Source organism: Temnothorax nylanderi, unplaced genomic scaffold (genome assembly GCF_030848795.1).
Source record: "Temnothorax nylanderi isolate EJ_2023f unplaced genomic scaffold, tnyl_v1.0 TNYL_tig0024_pilon, whole genome shotgun sequence".
Lineage (NCBI taxonomy): Eukaryota > Metazoa > Arthropoda > Insecta > Hymenoptera > Formicidae > Temnothorax > Temnothorax nylanderi.
Window position 1 is genome coordinate 591,062 of NW_027249086.1, and position 20,677 is coordinate 611,738.

At 44.3% G+C, this 20,677-nt stretch overlaps 1 protein-coding gene across 1 annotated transcript; it reads right to left on the reverse strand.

The window, feature by feature from the left end:
* Positions 1–1,870: 1,870 nt before the first annotated feature.
* Positions 1,871–18,908, reverse strand: Hmx (H6 family homeobox). The gene is made up of 3 exons (XM_071701026.1): positions 17,296–18,908; positions 7,365–7,699; positions 1,871–4,992 (listed from the first exon to the last, which is right to left on the reverse strand). Exons 1-3 carry the CDS (start codon positions 17,901–17,903, stop codon positions 4,100–4,102), a joined length of 1,836 nt encoding a protein of 611 aa, XP_071557127.1. The 5' UTR covers positions 17,904–18,908; the 3' UTR covers positions 1,871–4,099.
* Between the last annotated feature and the right edge of the window lie 1,769 nt (positions 18,909–20,677).

Below are 20,677 nucleotides of genomic sequence, written 5' to 3' on the forward strand. Positions count from 1 at the left end.
ATTAATAAATGTTTGATAAATCTTTATATATTTTATTTCATCAGAATTTATTATTTTCCATGCGCGTTCCTGCAAATTCATTCCTATGGATACAACACAGATATCTGTAGTGATCATATCTCGGATATCTATTGGATATCGAAATGTCCCGCAATATAGTCATTCAATATCGAAGAGATATCTCCCGGTATCTCCCGTATATCCGTCTTCAGTATGGATGATTGCACAACACGAGCTCGGTCATACAGAATACACAGCGCGCATAAAACAACTGTAGGGAAATAGATAGAGATTCTAAACAATACGGTTACCGTATCTGAAAGACGGTATTGCAAAAACTCCCTAATATCATTTCGATACCGACGATTCCGTTCAACCCACGAAGAATCACTGCACTGTGGCTGCAGCGAGACAAGACGTGTAGAATCGCGACGAGGAAGGTGACAAAGCGTGAAGCACGAATATCGAGAGAGTTATTGAACGAATATCGAGAGAAATATCGAACGAGAGACAAAAGGCGGATAAAGAAAAGAAAGAAAGAGAGAAAGATAGAGAGAGAGAGAGAGAGAGAGAGAGTAAAACGGATTTAAAAAGGCAGATTCGAAGAGATCAGGAATCGGAAAAGAGACGGAGGTGTGATGGCGCGAGAGCGTTGATTGAAGTGCACGTACTTACGTTACTCAGGATACCCGGTGTGTATCGGCTGCATATGCAGCGGATACGGGACGTGGATGGTGTAGATGCATTGTCACGTCGGTCCTCCCTCGTGGTCGCCATGCCAGCTTCGCCGTTTCGAGGCGAAGGACGCGAGGAGCAACGCGTGCCGCACTTGACGAGTGCGTGAGTGAATGGCGGCGTGAAAAGCCACACGTACGCGAATAATTGTAAATGCGTTTTTGATTGCGTAGCGACAGACCGCGTTATAAACTACAGGCGTCCGATAAATATTCCTGCATTTTTTATTTACTTTCGCCGATATGCAAATAAATTCTTGTCTAAGAGACGAAAGAATAATCATACGGTGCAAAACGCATCGCGACGAATGTTCAATAAATATCTAAGAATATCTACCGGAAATCTGCGCATATTTTTTTCCCTGAGAAGTGTCGCTCTGATCGTTCTATTTCCAGCTGATGATTTTAAAGGTAAAATTTTTTGAAGCGCGATTTATCGGACCCGTAGGAAATAATTTATGCATGATTTGATTTAAGCTTTTCCCTTAAGTACTGTCTCGCTGATATTACTCACAGTTCGCTGGTTGCTGCTCCAAGAAAAAGCTTCTCGCAAATTGGCTGTGAATTAATAATTGTCACATGCTTTTCTGCGTTTAAGGTGTTTAGACTACGAATGTGCATCTCTCCGCTTATAAATTCCGAGATTTCGTAGAGAAGATTTGGACATCTTTAATTTGTTATTTCGAAATTTATCTCGCTATATCATTCTTTTTGACATTCATCCGTAAGAAATCTAGAAATCTGTAAAATATTATAACGAAATAAGCCTCTTTTAATCAGTGGTCTTTCTCGCTCTATGAATTTTGTCCATATCCCCGATCTCATAATCTACGAGACAGTATTATAATCTACAGACGGCGATGTAAATGTGAATCAATAGGTTTTATTATCGATGCGCTTCTCGATCCGTTCGAATGGCGACTCCATCAAAGAATCGCTCGTTGATTTTATTTCGAAAGCGGAACATTGTGTTTTATCTATGTGTCAATTTTTTTAGTTACGGGGGCCTCTTGTGAAGCGGCACAACAATTAATTTTAATCCCGGACCTCGGATTTTTATGTGAATGCCGTCGGTGCGCGTTCCATTGTTCCACTGCTCTCTCTTTACGGGCGTCACGATAGAAAAAAAAGCGCAATTTAAACGTATTCGTATTTTTATTCGATCGTTCGTCGATCCTGCCGAATCTAGTCATCGAATCTAGGAACGTTTGCCCACTACCTCGCAAACGAGATCGACGGTCGCCAGTAGATCAACTCTACATAGACCTTGAGTAGAGGAAATTCGAACGACGTGTATTGTATAGTTCAACGATCATTATTTAGCGATTACGAAACGATCGGCTGTACAATAATTTGAGATCCCGGATCACAAATATCCGTATAAAACACGGTACGGCGAACCTTCTCCTTAATTGACGTCTATAGATAGGTGATATATATAATGCGAAAGAGGCGATATTTCGTACCTCTACCGTTCCGTTTAATAAAATTATTCGTTTAGATACTTATCACAACAGGTGGAATATATCGTAGGAACCCTGCCTGTGTCTTACGTGTATGTGTGTGTTTGTGTCTGTTTGCTGCATGTCTATGTATATATGTCATACACATGTGTGTGAATGTTGAATTTTACAACCACAGCGAATCCCGGTTACATCAGGTAATATTGGTACCAGCGCAATTTCAGCGAGTTCAAATTTCTGTAGACCCGCGGAAATCGTTTCTCCGCGTATATATCCGCGATGATGGAAACGCGACGTTGACAATGTTGGCATGAGGGCTCACTGTTTCTCGTCCATCGAAAATTGAACTCACCGAAGTTATACCGACATTTTAATCCCTGAATTATATTAACGGAGATTTTCCGGTCACCGGTTCACAGCGCGTCCCTCTCGGCGCACGGAATTTCAAATACGAATGTACACTTCGCGCAAAGACTATTTACAGGGGAAACGATTAGAGAAACGGATACGGTTCCATAATTAAAATATCGGGCGTCGCACAGTCAGGGACGGTTTAAAAATTTCCATTCTCTCATCCGCGCGAATCGTTTTTCTTCACGCGCAAAAAATCGGAGAATCGCTCTACCAATATATGTATATTATATATACTATCTACAAAGATCCCTAATTTCCGTCCATCGATTGCGAAATACTGTGAAATTTTGCATTTCGTTATAATACATAGATAAACTGAGAGCAACAACGAAACAATGCGCTATTATTATATCGGCGACCAACCGGAAGGGAAACCGTACGAGTTCGTGACCAGCTTTCGTCGCCCGTGCGGCTCATGGAAGCGACACAAAATCATTATAATCACAGTTCAATTCTCCGCATAATTGCGCAGACTAGCACAAATATTTTTACGGCTCGGTAAAACAAGATATAAGTCAAAATGTCTTTCCCGGAGCAATAAAATAAACTACTGAAAAGTAGGATGTTGTCTAATTTTAGCTAAACATAATAATCGGCAATAATGTCATTTTTATGATAATGCGATTACTAGAATATATAATTGTATGAACTCAGAACATTTTTTTGATAATTTATTTCGAGGTAAACAAATTGACTTAAAGTCTTTTTATCAAGCGCCAAAAATAATTTTACCAAATTATTTGCAAGAGATCATACTTTCCATTCCTAGAAAATAACAGAAGATGCGAATAGACATGAGTATAAGTTTATGTTCAGAAAACGTAGAGTTTTTTCAACTCATTGAGTTTATATTCTAATAGAACGTAATTTTATTTATTGTTGCAATACTATGCTAGACTGAAATTTGCATAAGTAAAATATTTCTGTATATTCTTTTATTTGTATTTAGCTCCTCCAGAGCCATTATAAATACATAATTATAGGAGAAAAATATTCTACACTTATGCAAATCTTTTCAGTAAAGTGATCATCACTGAGACGTGTTATTCACTTCAAAATAAAATACAATTTCAGTGTTAAATTGTATGAGATAATCTTTCTTACGTTCTTATTAATTGAGATATAAAAGCGAATCAAAACTCTACATTTCTCGCGCATACTCACATTTATCCACATCGCCCACGGTCGTGAGTCCGCATTTTAGAAAACCATTTTCGAATTCCAACGTTCTCGAATTACCGCCGAGGGGACAGCCGCATGCCGTATCCGTGTGGTATCGCGGGATCGATCAGGGGATGTCGCAGGACGATCGTAGGCCCGTGCCGATTATTGTGCGTGCGTTCACTCGTCAACGTCGATCAGCCAAACGGCGCGGTCCAGACGGGAAGGCGTCGCCGTCGCCGTCGCGTCGTTCACGGAGATCATCTTGTTTAGGATCGTCGTCTCCCGCAGCAGCCGCACGCTACCCTCGTAAGTTGTCGGACGATGTTATTGCGAGGACGTCCGCGGTGGTTGGCCGTTGGGCGGCGGCGGAGGCGGAGGCGGTGGTTGTGGGTGCACCTGGTGGGACAGGAGACTGTGCGCCTGCACGTGGGCCGCCGCCGGGTGGTGATGGTGATGCTGATGGTGATGGGAGTAGAAGATGGGCTGCGCCGTGGTAGGCGCGCACGAGGTGCCGACGCCGACACCGACACCGACGCCGACGCCCACGCCGACGCCGACCGAGTGCGACAGGGCGGAGGTCGCGCCTATCGAGGACGGCACCGGGGGGCCCGGCGGTCCCGGTGCCGTCACCGACACGGACACGCCGCCGGAAGTGCCAGTGCCGGCTGACGCCTCGTGATACAAGATCGGTACCCTGACTAGCCTTTGGGTAGCGTGCGCCATGTTCGCCGCCTCCAACTCGGCGGCCAGCTGCCGTTTCCACTTGTTTCGCCGGTTCTGGAACCAGATCTTCACCTGGGTCTCCGTGAGCCTGAGCGAGGCGGCGAGGCCGGCGCGCTCCGACGATGAGAGGTAGCGCTTCATGTCGAACGTGCTCTCCAACTGGAACACCTGCGACCTGGAGAACACCGTCCTGGTCTTCTTCTTGCGCTTTATGCTGTTCGACTCGCGACCGTCTACGCCGACCTGCACGTTGTTCTGGCAGTTGCTATTGCCGTTTCCACCGCCACCACCACCGCCGCCGCCGCCGCCGCCGCCGCCGCCACCACCACCACCGCCCATCGAAGTGCCGTGAAGACTCGTCGACGTGGACTCGCCTTCGCCTTCGGCATCCGCACAGTCATCAGCCTCACCGAGGTCGTCGTGCCCCTCGTCGCCGCTTGACGGACTCCTCGCGCGGTGCAGACGGTCATCGGCGTTGTCGTCATCGAGCTCGTCTAGAGGAAAATATACGTGTATTGATTTCAATTACCCTATAGCTTTTTTATTCATAATATGCTTTTCAAGATGCATACTTATATGCATATATTTTTGAATATTTTTTCATGTGTCTGCTGTTCTGGAATCTTTCGAAACCTTTCTCGCTTCGATTATTATTAATATATTATATCGTTATCTCAATAAATATGAATTTTCTCTCAAACCGTTATATATACGTGAAAATTGATAAAGAAAATTATAATTGCTTTCCTTTTCCAATACATTAATTTTTACTTACAATCAAAAGCTATCAGACACGTTTTACCCGGAATTGATAGTTGCTCATAGAGTTATTTTTCTGTTAATTATCTTTTTTTGTTCGTGTTGCTGAAACAAAGATATCTTTATTTGCGAGGATCGTTATTCTTCAACTGGGATAACTCTGATTAATGGCGGCAAAACTCGCGGAGATCAGAATATCATATAACGAATAATGATATTTGTAATGTGTGCGAAGTATAAAAGACACATAGTGTGTGTATATTTATCGATATAATCAAACCGTTAACGAGAGAAAGGTAAACGCGTTAATCGCTCTTCTTTTTAAATGTGATCCGTATACGTCAATCAGCCTGGAGCGCTTTGGATTTACAAATTCTCTCACGCGCGCTCCGGTATAAATCGCTATTATACATTTCTCTATCCATATTGAATATTTAATCAATTAATAGAATGCTAATTAATATTCTATTAATCCATTTTGACATAATTGCTGCGTATTGAATTCCCTACGCCGCTATCGATGCAGATGCATCATCCAATGACATTATTTGCGATGCGTGTATATCTGTATAAAATACCGTTATACCGCCGTGTCTCTTTTGCAATGTATGAGAACACGAAGGAAACAATAAAACATGCAACGATTTATTCATTTCCTACAAATATTTTCTTTGTCACTGTGCCTTTAATTAGGCATGCGATATTTCACGTCCATCGCAAATCCATCGAGGATAAATATAATTTTATCGTTTTATTTTTAGCAACAAAATGTCATTAGCATGTGTATACGATGTTTAATTCTTTCTCTCTACAAATGATCGTTGTGGCACAGACAAAAAGTCGGCCGAAACGAAACTAGATACGATACATTTTTATAATCAATAATTTGATATTTGTTATACCGGGAATACAATCGAGAACATATTTTTAAAAATATATGCTTTTCAACTTTTTTCGTTCGTAAAGTGAGAATCATTATTATAACCATTAAAACAAGATTTATCCAAAAATCTGTTGAACTCTTATATATAGCTTTAGATATTTCTTTGTTTTCTCTCAATTTTTCTGTACTATTATTTTAATTATATTTGCTTATTTTTAATAAAATTGCTTTTAACGAAAATTTCATTTTCAGCCTATGGTTCCTATATAAACAAAAATAACGCACAATAGCAACCAAATGATCGTTATTATCATTATTGTATCGTTAAAGAATTTAGTATTGTAAGTCGGGACTGACGAGCGTTCGCAGGTGTGTCCATAGGTGGGAATGGTAACTGCCTAAGTGCTTAGACAAGGTGGCAGAAGCAAAACGATCGTCGGGTAAGGCGATCGACGTTGGTTTGTCGTGATGGAAGCCGTGGAAGCCTTACGCGTAGTTGTATACGCGAAGATATACACATAGATACACGAGACATACAGAGTCTATAACGCGCAAGCAGACAATATATCTGTATATCTACGGAGGTCCCCCCACGTTAACCCTCGTTTTCCTTTGCCTTTTCTTCGCGATCTATACGAGTTAACGGTTCCACGTCTCAATCGTCTCGAGATATTGGTCTATGCATCTCGGTATGTCTGACATATTTTCGAAGCTTCTTCGGTCGAAAGCGCAAAAAATTTTTGGCGTTAATCGAGTTGAGACATTTTTGCGTTATTATATCAAGCAAAGAGAAGTAATAATATTTTTATATAATTGGAAACACACTCATTTTTCTCAGAGCACGTTCTTGGGTTATAGATAAATATTTTTATCTTCTTTGGGGTGAAATAATTTAATTATTATAATAATTATAATTATATTAAAACTATTAAAGAAATTCTATTACATATAGAACACATCAGGTATAAAATATGCCGTACGTTTTCTTTGTGTTTCGGTTTTCCACTTAATCAAAAAATCTGAAAAAAGAGAAACTCTTCGTATTACCGTACTTCTGTCTGACTCGACGAAAGCCGGTGTTCTAGACCTAGACCGCAGTTGCGAAACAATGTTAACATCTCCTTCCGAGCGTAGCGCGCGTTTTCCCTTGGATTATCCTTAATAAGCCGTCTCGATCTGCCTGGGCACGCGGGAGAGATGTAAAAGGGAGGGAATCGAACTCACCTCGCTGCGGGAAAGATGCGGACGCGGGACTGACGCGGCTGAGGGTGCCGACCACGTCGCTTGGCGAAGGATGCTCGAGCGTCTGCAGGCTGTGCGCCGGCCTCCATGGAAACGGCCAGCCGGCACCGCCGAGTAAAACGCCACGGATGCCGTCGGCGTCGACAATGTCCGGCGATTGGCCGGCGACCTGCACGGCGTTGCTGAGGGCGGACGAGGCAGCGGCGGCCAGCCGCGAATGATGCTGATGCTGCTGCTGTTGCTGCTGATGGAGATGTTGCAGCGTCGACGGGTAGAACAGGCCGCCGATGCCGACCGGGTATCGACTCGCTATTAATCTATACAACAAGATGGTACGTTGTTGTTTTATAATTTTTACTGTATAATCTGTGTATATAGATTTAAGGATTTATCATTAAAATCAGTAAAAAGAGCGAGGTCCTATGCAACGTAAAGATATAATTTTTATTTATCCAGTTTAATAAATCTCACGCGTAAATTCCAGGTGATCCAAAAGCACTCTGCTTTTATTTAAAAATAAATTGATCAATCCGGACTTGACTTTTCTCTTATAATTAGCTAAAATGTTGAAATACTAAATGTGGAAAGTAGCTTTTAGAATCAGACACGATTGAAAACAAAGAACATCCAATTTTCAACTGAGCTTATGAGAAATTTTTAAAAGTTTTATTCACGCGTTTAAATGCAAGAGAATTTTACTCTTTACAATTTTAATTTGGATAGATCTTTTGTTGCCACGATGATTAACGTTGAATATTAAATATTTTTTAATACATGAAAGAATTTATTAATATACAATCTTATTGATTTTATTAATATAAGTTTTTCTTAATAGTTGAATATAATTATGATCAATGATTGCAAAGACTTAAATCGCGTCAGGTTTAATTCAACACAGTAATATTCGTGTTATATTAGATTATTATAATATGACATGGATGTGAAATATCCAAGCCAAGCAATATGAAGAATAACGTCAAGTAATGAAATGTCAAGAATTGATTGGTAGGCAGATCGCGAAATCTATAAAGTCTGTGAGTTTTATCTAACACGTGACCGAGAAAAAAAGGAATAATCGAACACCGCGAACAAGTCGAGTACAACCTACAGCTTTGGTTACAAAAGAATTTACGAACCGCCACTACCGTAAATACGAGCAGAGCCTGTCCGTGACGCGGTAGTAGTTGGAGCATGCGGGATCGTTACGTTCGGGATAAGTGCCGTCGCTCGTAGCCGACGGCCATTGCCATTCGGATTTACTCAACCACTCGGGAGAAAGCAAAGCTCACCACTGAATGGAATATATTTGGAAACGGTGTTTGCACCGCAACAATAGCTGGACGTGCTACGAATAAACGCTCGACTGGTTATTAAGAGCAAAAATCCGCTTAGAGCAAGAAGCTCTCGAGAAAATCGTCACGCTGATCAGGAGGAAAGTATACCTGCGTCGCGGACCCTTCCGGTAGCGAATTTAGTAACAGCTTTATGCGTACAATGACGTGCGGAAACCTTGATTAACACGTTGAATGCCATGCCGGTCATCGGCCGCGCGCTGATCGGCGCTGATCGGCGCCACTGAAAGTCCAAGTGCCGATTCATCGGTGACCGGCGCTGGCCGGCGCTACCAAAGTAAAAAAATGTATAAAACTCGTACAAAATTCACAAGTCTATAAATATATTTACATTAAAGTAACAGTCTAAAGTACCTAATAAACATACTATGTATGGTAATTTTGCATAATTTAATTCTATTGTATAATATTTTATCAAGTTGTGGATGCCGGAGAGACAAGCGAAATAGGTCCAATATTCTACGTGTTAAAATGACTCTTGATGATAACGCGGTTTTCCACACTTGTTCAAATGTACATACAACACATCAATAACGATGAGAAACAAAATACGATGGTGCAATAAAATTTCTGTGAAATTTTGCGAGTTTAGTAGCTTTGTCTCGGTCAGGGTCTATAGATCGTTTATCAGTAAATCTATCTTCATGGCTGCTTGTCCTCCGGTTCTTATTTAGCCGCTTAACAAGAGTTCTCTTTCTCCTTCTTTTTCTTTCTTTTCCGATAATTCTTTCTCTTATTTCCGATCGCAACTAAGCGCCATTGTTGCAGCTGCACGCGCGCGCCGTGGAAACTTAATGCGAGAGTAACCGATTTGTGGTGAACAGAAATATAGGCAAGCAGGATCTGCCGGTCGACTGGCCGATATTGGCAAGCAGGGCCGGTTGGTCAGGCATGTGGGCCGAGGAGGCTTCGGAAGCCTTACTTTTCCGTGTTCCCTCCTCGCTTCCCCGTCGCAGTCCGTCTGCGACGAGCGATCTGATCTCGTTTCGATACACGCTCGCCACGTGAAAGCGTATTTGACTTTGTCCGCCATCGTTTCGCACTTTGCGCCTATTATCACTTAGGGCTCGTTCAGGCAACATCAGATATGGTAAATAATTCCAGCGTTCCACTTCGCCGATCTAATGGCCGGGTCACATTTACTTTGCAAATTTATTCAAAATATTTAAAGAGATATTCTTTACTCTTCATCCTGAGATAATTGTAATACACTTTTTTTTTTAAATTTTGTAATAATGTAAAAATTTTGCAACTTGATGTTATTATCTTGAGAAGCTCGAGCTCCAATTAAATCCACAGCAAATATGTTGCAAAATAACATTTTTCTTTCCTCAAGCAAGAAATGGTTTAGCGAAATCTCGAGCGAAATCTGCTCTTCTTCGCATTCGTTGAATCGATCGGATATCCGATCTCCCTTTTAATGGCCTTATCTTCTCGTATCAACGAGTCAGCGATGCTCACGCTTATGTGAGTTAATGTCTCATTGACGAGACTCTATACGTGTCAACCGTTTATCACCAGGAGAAAGTCACGTTGGGCGATAGATACGACACAACAGTAGTATAACGACAAGGATGACGACGACGAGGCTGTCCGGAACCGAAGTAAAGAAGGAATTAAGAGACACCCTTCCTAAGAGAATTCCTGAGCGACACGCAATCTTCGGTGGGCCTCTTCCTTAATTCCCCACGATTTTCCCGGCATCAAGACGAGATATCGAGGTATTCTGAAGAAGGCTTCGCGCGGCTAACGGGAGAGGAGAGACGACGGCCCGCGGGGCACACACAAATATCCCGGAAAAGATAAAGGAAATCTGACAACCGCCTGTTTTGTAAGCATTCAGGGACCCTTCTCTGAAGAAGCAGGTATAAACACCAAACACTCGGATCTCTCTCGGTGGAGAGATCTACCACCTTTTACTGCCTAATTCTGCAGGTCTTACGTCTTAGGCGGCCGCGAACACTCGACGTGGCTGGCTGAGTTTACGAGTTCTCTCTACGTAGGCACTCAAGGACCTCTTCTCCGCGATACCTCCCTTTAACGCTCTCTAGGTCATCGAGCACACACTTGACTCGCGTAATTCGCCTTTCATTTCTGTTCCTCTTTTGCAGTCGAAGATCTGTCGGATGTAGCGACTGCATTCGAGTATTCATATTTGATCCATTTTCTGTTTTGTACAGTCTTTTGATTCTGTGTGTAATAATATTTTCGTATTTAATTTAATATAATTTTGGTGACGACGATTTTATCATTTATAGGGGTTAACTTGAAACTAATTGGAAAATAAACTTTCTTATTTGTTTACTCCGTAAGTTTTTGAACCAGATTTATATCTTCTAAAATTCAATATCAAAATAATTAAATTTTTTTTCATAAATCTCTTACTGAGAAAAGTACGATTTAAATTTATCCAAGAATTTGATATTATAATTTATCACGTAGAATATTAATTTATTTGCAACTTGCCGCGGTAATGAAGAAATTCTTTAAAGATTTCGTTTACCCTTATTTTATTAAGTACACATTTTTAATACGAGGTGCCCGAGTTTGGCTTTATTGGGCAGTTCCGTTAAAATTTTCCCTCCGTGTCTTCAATGACGTATTTTACCGCTTGCTTGTATTGATTATTATTCTACCTCTGCTTGTGCGCTTAGTAAGTGCCATTCTCAAATATAAACTCTTTATGCCGTTAACGATCGCTCGTAACACGATACGTTTCGTCGTGTATCGTTACACCGAGGGTAGTTAGGAGCGCAGCGAAGAAAGGAGAAGTCGATCGCGTTTGCTAGCGAAAGTGCGCCCAAAGCGGTTCGCAATCTGTATGCTCAATATGCGATCATCACGCTGTGCTTTACAGAGAAAAATAACAACAAGGGGACAAAGAAAACAGTGGAAAATAGATTATCGAATATTAACGAGGAGAAATAAAGAGAAAAGAAGTAAACGGATGTGATAAATTTTCAAGCTTTGTTTGTTACACCGTCGAATTAAGAAGCATTCTTCTGTACATCCTTTTTATATATTGTTTATTTTTAATCCGATTTTTATCTCTCTCTCTCTCTCTCTCTCTCTCTCTCTCTCTCTCTCTCTCATATTTGCATATAATTGCAATACGATGAAATCTATTGTTACACTATATCGTCTTATAAAGCGTCGTCGAAATGACTCAACAACGATTTATTGGCTTTCAAAGCATTCGGCTAAATCCGTTAGTTGGCTTCATTACATTATCGGCTTGCGATAGACGGAATGACGAATTTATTTTCATGTTTACAGCAGTAACACTTCGTCTCTATGTGTATCCTAAAGAAAATTATCATTACTATAAATATGGCCTTTGATACACAACTCCAAATCGTTTTACGAATGATATAAACTAATAGAGCAAATTTCTTGAAATTAATTTATATTAGAAGCGCGATTTATAGCATCGTCGTACGATACGCAATTATATATTTACATTATAATTACTTTTGGACAGAACTAACGTTTTGTTAGCCATGTCTCCTCGCATGACTTTTTAATCAAGAATTCGCTACTTCGTAGACGAAGCAGTGTCGAATGAAATCGGAGGGAATTGTATTCCGGCGCAATTACAATCCGCGGCGTGATCCTATGGCCGCCGCCATCGCTCATCCCGAGCATTTGTTCCCAACGTCGAAACATCCATATCGCTCGCGAATAGGCGATCATACACAATAGGCTTTATCGTATCTTCCTTTGAAACTTGTAGCGCGATTCCACCCTAATTAACGAATCATTCATCAGCGCTGTAATTAACGAGGTAGTCTCTGTCGCGGATTATATCAGACGGATCTTTCCGTTCGCGGTCCTACCGCGCCCGCGGTAACGTTTTCGAATGTAAGCCCTCGCGATATCGCACGAGCAAATCGAGCAAAAAATATTTTTGCGATACTCCGCGCCGGGATCAACGAACCACGCGAACGAATCCGAAATGTATTGAGAACGAACAAGATGAAACGATAATTAATTTTTCTGAATATGAGGCCCGAGATAAAATCTGATTACTTTGTCCCACCAATTTTCTGGATGCCTTACGTAACTTTTTAAGATAGATATATAGGCTATTTTTTTTAGAAACTTGACGTGCATAACAATTTTAATTAACTTGGAGTCGATAGCGTCTTTAGTAAGATGTTTGACTTTCAGAATACCGTGGGTATCACGTGTCAACTCTGAGGTACACATTTCTTCGGCTCAAGAGGAGTGGACTCCTTAAAGAGGAGTCGGAGGTGATTGTTACGATTTCATAAGGCGCGCATGTATACCGGGTGTATTTAGTGCGTAAATCCCTGGGCGCATGTATACTTACTCCCTTGCGGAGAAATATTATTATTTGATCAGTTATAAGTTATATATTGTATATACATATATATAGAGGATGGATAGTGCTCTCTGCTGAGATCGCATGACGTCAACTTCTCTCTCCACGACCTTGGCGAGCGAGAATCTCAGGCTGGCGTAGAGCGGCAATTTAATAATAAATCGAGCCTAGAACTTGCGCACTTCCTCCCGGAAGAGACGTAAGGGCTGGTTGCTCGGCAGCAAATGGGCCGCGGGATAGGTAGCCCGTTTCTCGAGGGAATCTTAGGCTCCTTAACCTTGGACTATACGCGTACGGCGCGGCGTTTCATCCGCATCCATTAAGCACTCTACATTTAATTGATTTTTTGCCATCCCTCCCTTTCATCAAAACGCACGAGTTTTGGCAGCAAATTTCGGTTGCCAGTGTTGCGCGTGACGTTAATTAGCGTGCTTGCGAAATTATGCCCGAGACACGCGCGTGTATTTTACCTATGTGTGTGTATGTGTGTACGCGTGAAAATGGCGCGAGCGCGCGATCATCGTGTAATTCTATACCGCCGCGCGATTTTTTGTTGAATTGGATTTAAACGTGTAAATGGATCCGAACGGAATATATGCGATTTGTAATTTTACGTATCGGCCGCGGAGCGATTATTACAAGCGAGACACGCCTCCTTCCGTTGCCTTTTGTGATGCGCGAATTATGTCGTGCATTACCTAAAAATCTGTTGCGTTATTATATTGCATTATCCATATTGCATTAATTGTTGCATGCATTTATGCGTGATTTGTGTTTTCTTCAGCGCCATTGTTCAAAGAGAATTGGTTATTTTATATGTTATGCCATATTACACGGACATACATTAAACCTTCTTTGAGTCTAGTTTGCGTAGTTTTCAATGAATTAATCGTCAATTGTATATTAATCAATAAATTTTTGATCGACTTATCGAAGACAAAGATATTTACAGATTCAGAAATAATTCACAAATACATTTTGGGGGATTTTGCTGGCCATAAGGGTGATGTTTATAATCTTAGGAGTGCCAAAATTTTCATTTCTTGGTGAAAATGGAATTAACTACATGCTTTTGGCGAAAAGAGAGAAAATCTGTTTATTAAAGTTTACCATTTATCCGCCGTGATAAGTTCGTTTGCGTGACGGGCCCCACTCGACGAGGCTTTTCTCGTTTAGTGGAGTGTACCCCAACGGTGCATACGAGTGGAACTTAATCAAATGGTAAACGGGTGGAAAACAAGCAATCGTAGCCGTCGCGCCGGCAGCCAAGCATGGCGAGGGCGCGGACGGGGACAGGGACGAGGACGAGGACGAGGACGGGAGCGGGGGAGGGTGGTAGGTCTCGTCAATCGAGGAGGGGGTGTAAATCTGATAAAATCATCTCGAACCCTCGAGTCTTTCTCTTGCCCCTTTGCGGCGCGCAGTGCCGTGCTCGGATTCCTCGTAGATATATCCGATAACGCGCGGGGGTCCTCCTAAATAACGTAAGTAATGTAAGAGGGTGGTGTTGTTGCTACGGTTGTTATTAAATGAGACAGCCTAATAGGCCCATTACGGTCCCCTCGTCGGTCCATTCCCACATAATATAATCCTCACCGCACGCGCTCGCTCGTTGCCGCTACCCCTTACCGTTTCGCCACCCCCAATATGTCGTGTATCTTGATCCGGACGAGCTCACGCCTACGGAAATCTTCGGTCCACGACGGCCGCGTAGACCCTGGATACATCCCTTTCCGCCCGGTAATCCAAGTTGACGGGCGCGGACATTGGGTCGTGGAACATGGTGTCCCGCATCAACCGAAAAATATCTCTGGGCTTTTTTGAACAATTTCGAGTCAATTTTTCTCTTGAAGATGTCGAGGAGACTCAGCGTCGTTGCGACTTAATAATTCTCAATTTTAAGCTCCTTGACAAGAGCAAGCTTTAATAAACTTTTGGTTAAAGCAAAGTCGACGAGAAATTAACTGAAAACAAAGTTTTGTTACTGAGATATTTCGAGGATATTGACTTTCCACTGGAAAAAAAAAATATTTTCTTAAATATCTTTGTATAATTAAGAAATTAAGGTTTCTCGGTTTCTCGAATTAATCGAAATTGAGAGAGCTACAATTTTTGAATCACCATAGAAATAGAATTTTCTTTTGTCAATTTTACAAGTTCTTTTTTAATGATAATTATATCACTGCATGTCGTGAAAATTAAAGTTCCCTCGATTTTTGTTAAATGAATGCTCTTAATGAATATTAACGCACGTGATTCAGTTAGTGCAATTTATACAACGCTAATGTGAAACGCGTGGCCTCGTGCACTCGTGCACGCGTTTATATAAAATTATGCGAATAATGGCGGCGAAGAGTCGGATATTAATCCATCGCAATGGTGTTGTCGAATCTCTCGGGTCAAAGCTTTGCAAATGCGTGTTTTTATCGTGGAAACGCTAACGCGGCGGAGTTTCTAATTGCCTGAGAGAGAGAGGGTGCGGTCTTAATTTATTCAACAATTCCGCCAATTACGCGAGCGGCGAATATGAATAACGACGATGTTACGAATTAATTAATCATTAGCAAGTATTAGCAACTCCATTTACCGACACTTTTGCATTAATATTAAATGGCGACGGCATTGAATTAGCCGTTAAACGATGGCGTTTAAATCGTTGAATTATGTAGTGGGGCTCTTTCCCTCTTTTTTTTCTTTTTTCTTTTACAAATGCTTGCCAGGAGCATTTCGTTAACCGCGTATTATAAATACAAACTAAATTATATAAATACAAATCAACGCGTGTTTTTATATATATTTTACTCGGGTGACTGACGTACACCGTTGTATGCGGCGAAATGAATGGCGATCGCCGATCAGTATAAAGGTTCAAATTTCGGCCAGTTATTTTGGCGGCACCAACCTACAAAATCGAAGGTCACATTGCCGCATCTGACTGAGTTTAATGCAATGGTATATGTGTGCGTCGCGTACGCGAATAAATGACGTACATTCTACACGTGTTTGTAACGCAAAGTATTCTCGCGATGCAAAAAGTATTGCATTATTATAAAATCGATATTGCTATGTTGTTTCATTTTCCGTGACGCGCGTAAGAAAAAACGTTTGTGAGAATAAAACGTCATCCGCGGGAATGACGCAAAGCTTCCAGCGTTAATCGTTTTTAAAAATGAATTTAGAAACACGCGCGGGCTTCACTTTCACGAGCTCCCTACCGAGAAACTGCTTCGCGCGATTATATTATGTATACTTACAGGATGTCGCGATCGTTTGAAGTTAAAAGAGAAAGAAGACTGATTGCTTCGACAGTTCTTGATGCGTCAACAGCTTTTGAGGTTTCAATAACCGATTAAAATAAAAAAGAATCGAAGAGAGTCGAGAAGCGCAAATAGGCAAAAAAAAAAAGGAAGTTTATTCCTCCAAATAAAGTTTGAATGCACTTTGCTTTTTTCCGTCAGCAAGATTTGAAGAGATGTAAATAAGCAATGCTGAAAATTGAAGCGACAGATGGAAATATGCAATTTTTTTGTTATGGAAAACAGGCATGTTAGAAACTGCATTCGAATAAAAGTGCGAGACATCTGATACATTCTATATATATATCGTCTATGTTTTAATTTCTAGACGACGCATGTAAAATTCATTGACGTCACCTAAATCTTGTATTCAGTTTAAAAATATTTCCCAGCTATACGTAAATACGTAAATAATGCAAAAGTCATTCAATTGACAGAACTGGTATTCGGTTCTTTATATTTTCATAGACATTACGTCATGCGCGACACAGCTGTACTATGACGAAATCATAGATTTTCGAGTGATAACAATTGCGTAATTTGACATTCAATAATTCACAATGTTCGATATATAATCATATAATATAATAATAGTAATGTCCGAGAATAATCTTGTTTACTCGTAATGTATCCTAAAATAATAACAAATTGTTTGCGAGACATCTTTTGCAAATCGTAACTACGTTTAATCAAACATACAGATTGAGTGATGAAGTCTTGGTGTATAAAAGCGATCGTTTTATAAAAGCTACTTGGATATTTCATCGTTCAAGAGTTTTGTTTATATCTACAGCTCTGTTCTTCTCGCGTAATTGATCAAAATTAGAAAAACGATGAGATTAATCCGTGCGAACTAAAATTTCGTTTGTCATCTGTAAGAGAACTCACGAAAACGGGGAATCGAGTCCAAGGCTACGTACCTTGATAGCATTGCGAGATCCGCCGACGCCTGGTGTCCTAGTAATGGATTGGTAGAGGCATCGCCGGGCGGTGAAAAAGTCGCGGCCGGACTGGTAGCACTGGTAGCACATCCGATACCGATACCCGCGGAATTCGCCCTAGGCTCCAGTCCAGGGTGACCGGTTGCGGACAGTCCGCTGCGTTGGCCGCCGGACAGTCTCAGGGACGTGGGCGAGGACGAGATCCTTCCAGGGCTGCCGCACGACGGCGGGATCCTCTGCGAGTTCTGCGAGTTCGTTGGCGGCAGCGGCGACGTCCTGTCGACGTCTGACGACTGCCTCTCGCCGGACCCCGTGGAGGTCGTCGAGTCGACAGGCGGCGATTCCGGTCTGCCGAGGATACTGGAGATACTGAAGGATGTGTACTGCGGATTGCAGGCAGGCCTGAGCGCCGGCTTGCTCACCGTGTCGAAGCTGAACGAGTGGTGGTGATTGCTCAGGCCGCAGCCAGACTTGCCATTCTTCTCCTGCAGCAGCAGTTCCGCCGGGGTGGAGCTGCTCCTGGAGCCTTCCAGCTCCAGATCCTCCTCCGACACAACCGACACTTCTATCTCCGTCTCGCCGGACATCCTTCGAGCCGGCCCGTCCGGGGAGATTTCTCGCTGCGGCACTTCTCTCGCGGCTAGCCCAGCTAGCCCGATACGGTTCTTCGAACGAGCTGGGAGCTTTCGTTCCCGATGGAAGAAGCCACGCGTCAACGCTTCGGTATTCGTTTATATTATATATCGGTTAAGTGGTGCCCGCCGTCGTCTCGCGCGACGCGACCCGGCGACTATCCACCTCGGACAATCGCATATCAGGACGACACACAGGTACGTAGCACCCAGCGCGGTTGCTGTCGTTGACTCAGACGAGGCTGATCGCGCGGCTCGTCGGTGTCGGTAGTCGAAGCGCGGCCGTCGCCAGGACGTCCTCGCGCGTCGTCGTGGATCGCAGACGGATCGCTCGATCGCGCGACATTCGTAAGCGATACCCTGGACGACAGGATGATAGGAGACAAGACACTTGGACGGCCCACCCTTCGCGGAGAGTCGCCCTCTCCCCCTATCGTCCTTCCGCCACCTACCACACCCCCTCTTTCTGTCTTCACCTCTCTCCCTCTTTCTCTCTTCCTCTCTCTCCTTTTTCACCACTACACGTCCGCTCCAGTCTGACACGTAACTTCTCTCCTTTTCGCTTTCCGCTCTTTACCGTCCACCGGCGCGGCGGCGGCGGCGGCGTAAGCGTAAAGCGTTCCCGCGTGAGTAACACCGAGGCGAGGTGCCCTATCGTGCCGTCACTTTTCTCGAGTCACTTCCACTGATCGCCAATCACTCACAAACCGACTACCGACGTCGAATCGGCCCGTCACCGTGGGTGAGTTGACAATCGCGACACACGGTTCATCTCCCTGTTCGGGTTGGAAACCGAAATCGCCGACTTTCGCGCGACGTCGAGGAAACGAAAAAATCGGAAAGAGCTTTGATATATGTTCGGCTGTTCAAACGGAGAATTTGTAGTTCGTATAAGAGAGTTACGTTGACTTTTTTCGGTCCGACGATGTGCTCGCGTCGCCTCGCGTCACCTCGCGTCACCTCGCGTCGCGTCGCGTCGCGTCGCGTCGCCTCGCGTCACCTCGCGTCGCGTCGCGTTGCGTCGGAATTTCGACTCGCGCGCGCGTGTCGTCAGAGCGTCGGCGCACGCTGACACCGTGTTCGGTCGCGCGCTCGCGTTAGAAAGAGAGCGGCGCGCAAGCACCCTCGTGTCCTGCGATACGCTTCGCGGCGAGTGACGGGCCGCGGCGGATGGATGCACTGTGCTCGCGCTACTAAGGGTAGGAAAACGCCGGAGAAACCGCAGGTCACACGGACGAGGAGAGACTCGTTCGCACACGTAAATGCGTAAACACACGCGCACGCTCGCGCTCACGTACGTTCGCTCGCTCATACGGCGAGAGAGAGTAGGAGCGCGAGGGTAGAAGCGCGGCGCGAGGGGCGCGACGGCGAGAAAGAGGGAGAATCGGCGGCGGGGAGTAAGATAAAGAGAAAGAACGCTTCGGAGTCACGCTTCGAGAGTCACGGGGGTAGTTATTGCGCGCCGCGCGATAGCTAGACTGCGGGCTGCTAGCGAGGGAGAGGGGCAGGGAAGGCCGCCGCTCGCTAGAACGGGGCGAGCGGATAAATTAGAGGGTGTCAGAGGAAGATGGCAGGAGGGAGCACGCTGACGCGCGCGCGAAGCAGGGAGAGGAAGGTAGTTGGAGGGGAAGGGTGGCAAGCGAGAGCGAGGACGGCTAAGCTGCAAGTTGTCGGAAGGGGTGTCGGTGCGGTCGGGGTAGGTGGCAGGGCGGGGCCTACGGCTTGCCAGGGGTTGGCTTTCCGGATTCCTCATAGGACGGAGGCGCGATCGATGACTCGCGCCGCACACGACTACCCGCCGGGGTAACCCTCGCCGCGGACCAATCGCGTCGGTCGCGCCGTCCTTAACTCGAAAGATACTCGCCCTCGACGTTCCGCGCCACGGCGGCGCGGCGGGTGAACGGGGTGGTTATACGCGAGGCGAGGCGAGGCGAGGCGACGTGGACGTCGAGGTCTGCGAGCGAGAGGGGCGGGAGGGAAAGAAGGGTGGCGAACGCTCGAAACGGGGGGAGCGGGGAGCGCGCGACGGGGTGTGTGGGGGTAACACACAACCCGGTGGCGGTGGCCGCGCCACGCCGTGTTACTTATCCATTATAACACTCCAAGATCTTGATTTAAGCCTGCAGCCAGTGGTGAGCTTTTAACCAATTAGCCTTTATAGCCTACTCCCTCCGCCCTCCCGCTTCCCGCCGATCCCTCTCTTCGCCCTTCTAGCTCGCCTCGTCGAGTCTTCCTACCGTGGCGCGCGATAGTAGCCGCCACGTTGGTGTACCTATATATCCTATACCAACGTCCTCGTCCACAACCGCACGATATACCCACCTAATTTACCGGCTCTCTTCATCCCCCCCCCCTCCTGTTCTCTCTCTCCCTCCGCGTTATCCTTCACTCGACTTTTCTCGCTTTTTCCATGCACATATCTGTTTTTTTTCTCTCTCTCTTCTCTCTTTCTCTCCGTCTTTGCGTCTTTTCGTTATGTACCTACGCGCATTATGAGCGTTGGTGTATCAGCATGGTGCATTCGGCAAGTATACGTTAAACACGTACGCGCCGGAAGATGCGCGGTAATATTGGATGCTCGTCGCCCAATGGATGGAGAAGTGCTCCTGCGGCGGCACCAGATACGCCGCGCCGCCAGGGTGACGCGATCGAGCCACGGGACGCCAGTATCCTCTCCTCGCTTCCTTTCCTGGCGAGTTACGTGTCACGTTTGTCGATTCAAAGACACA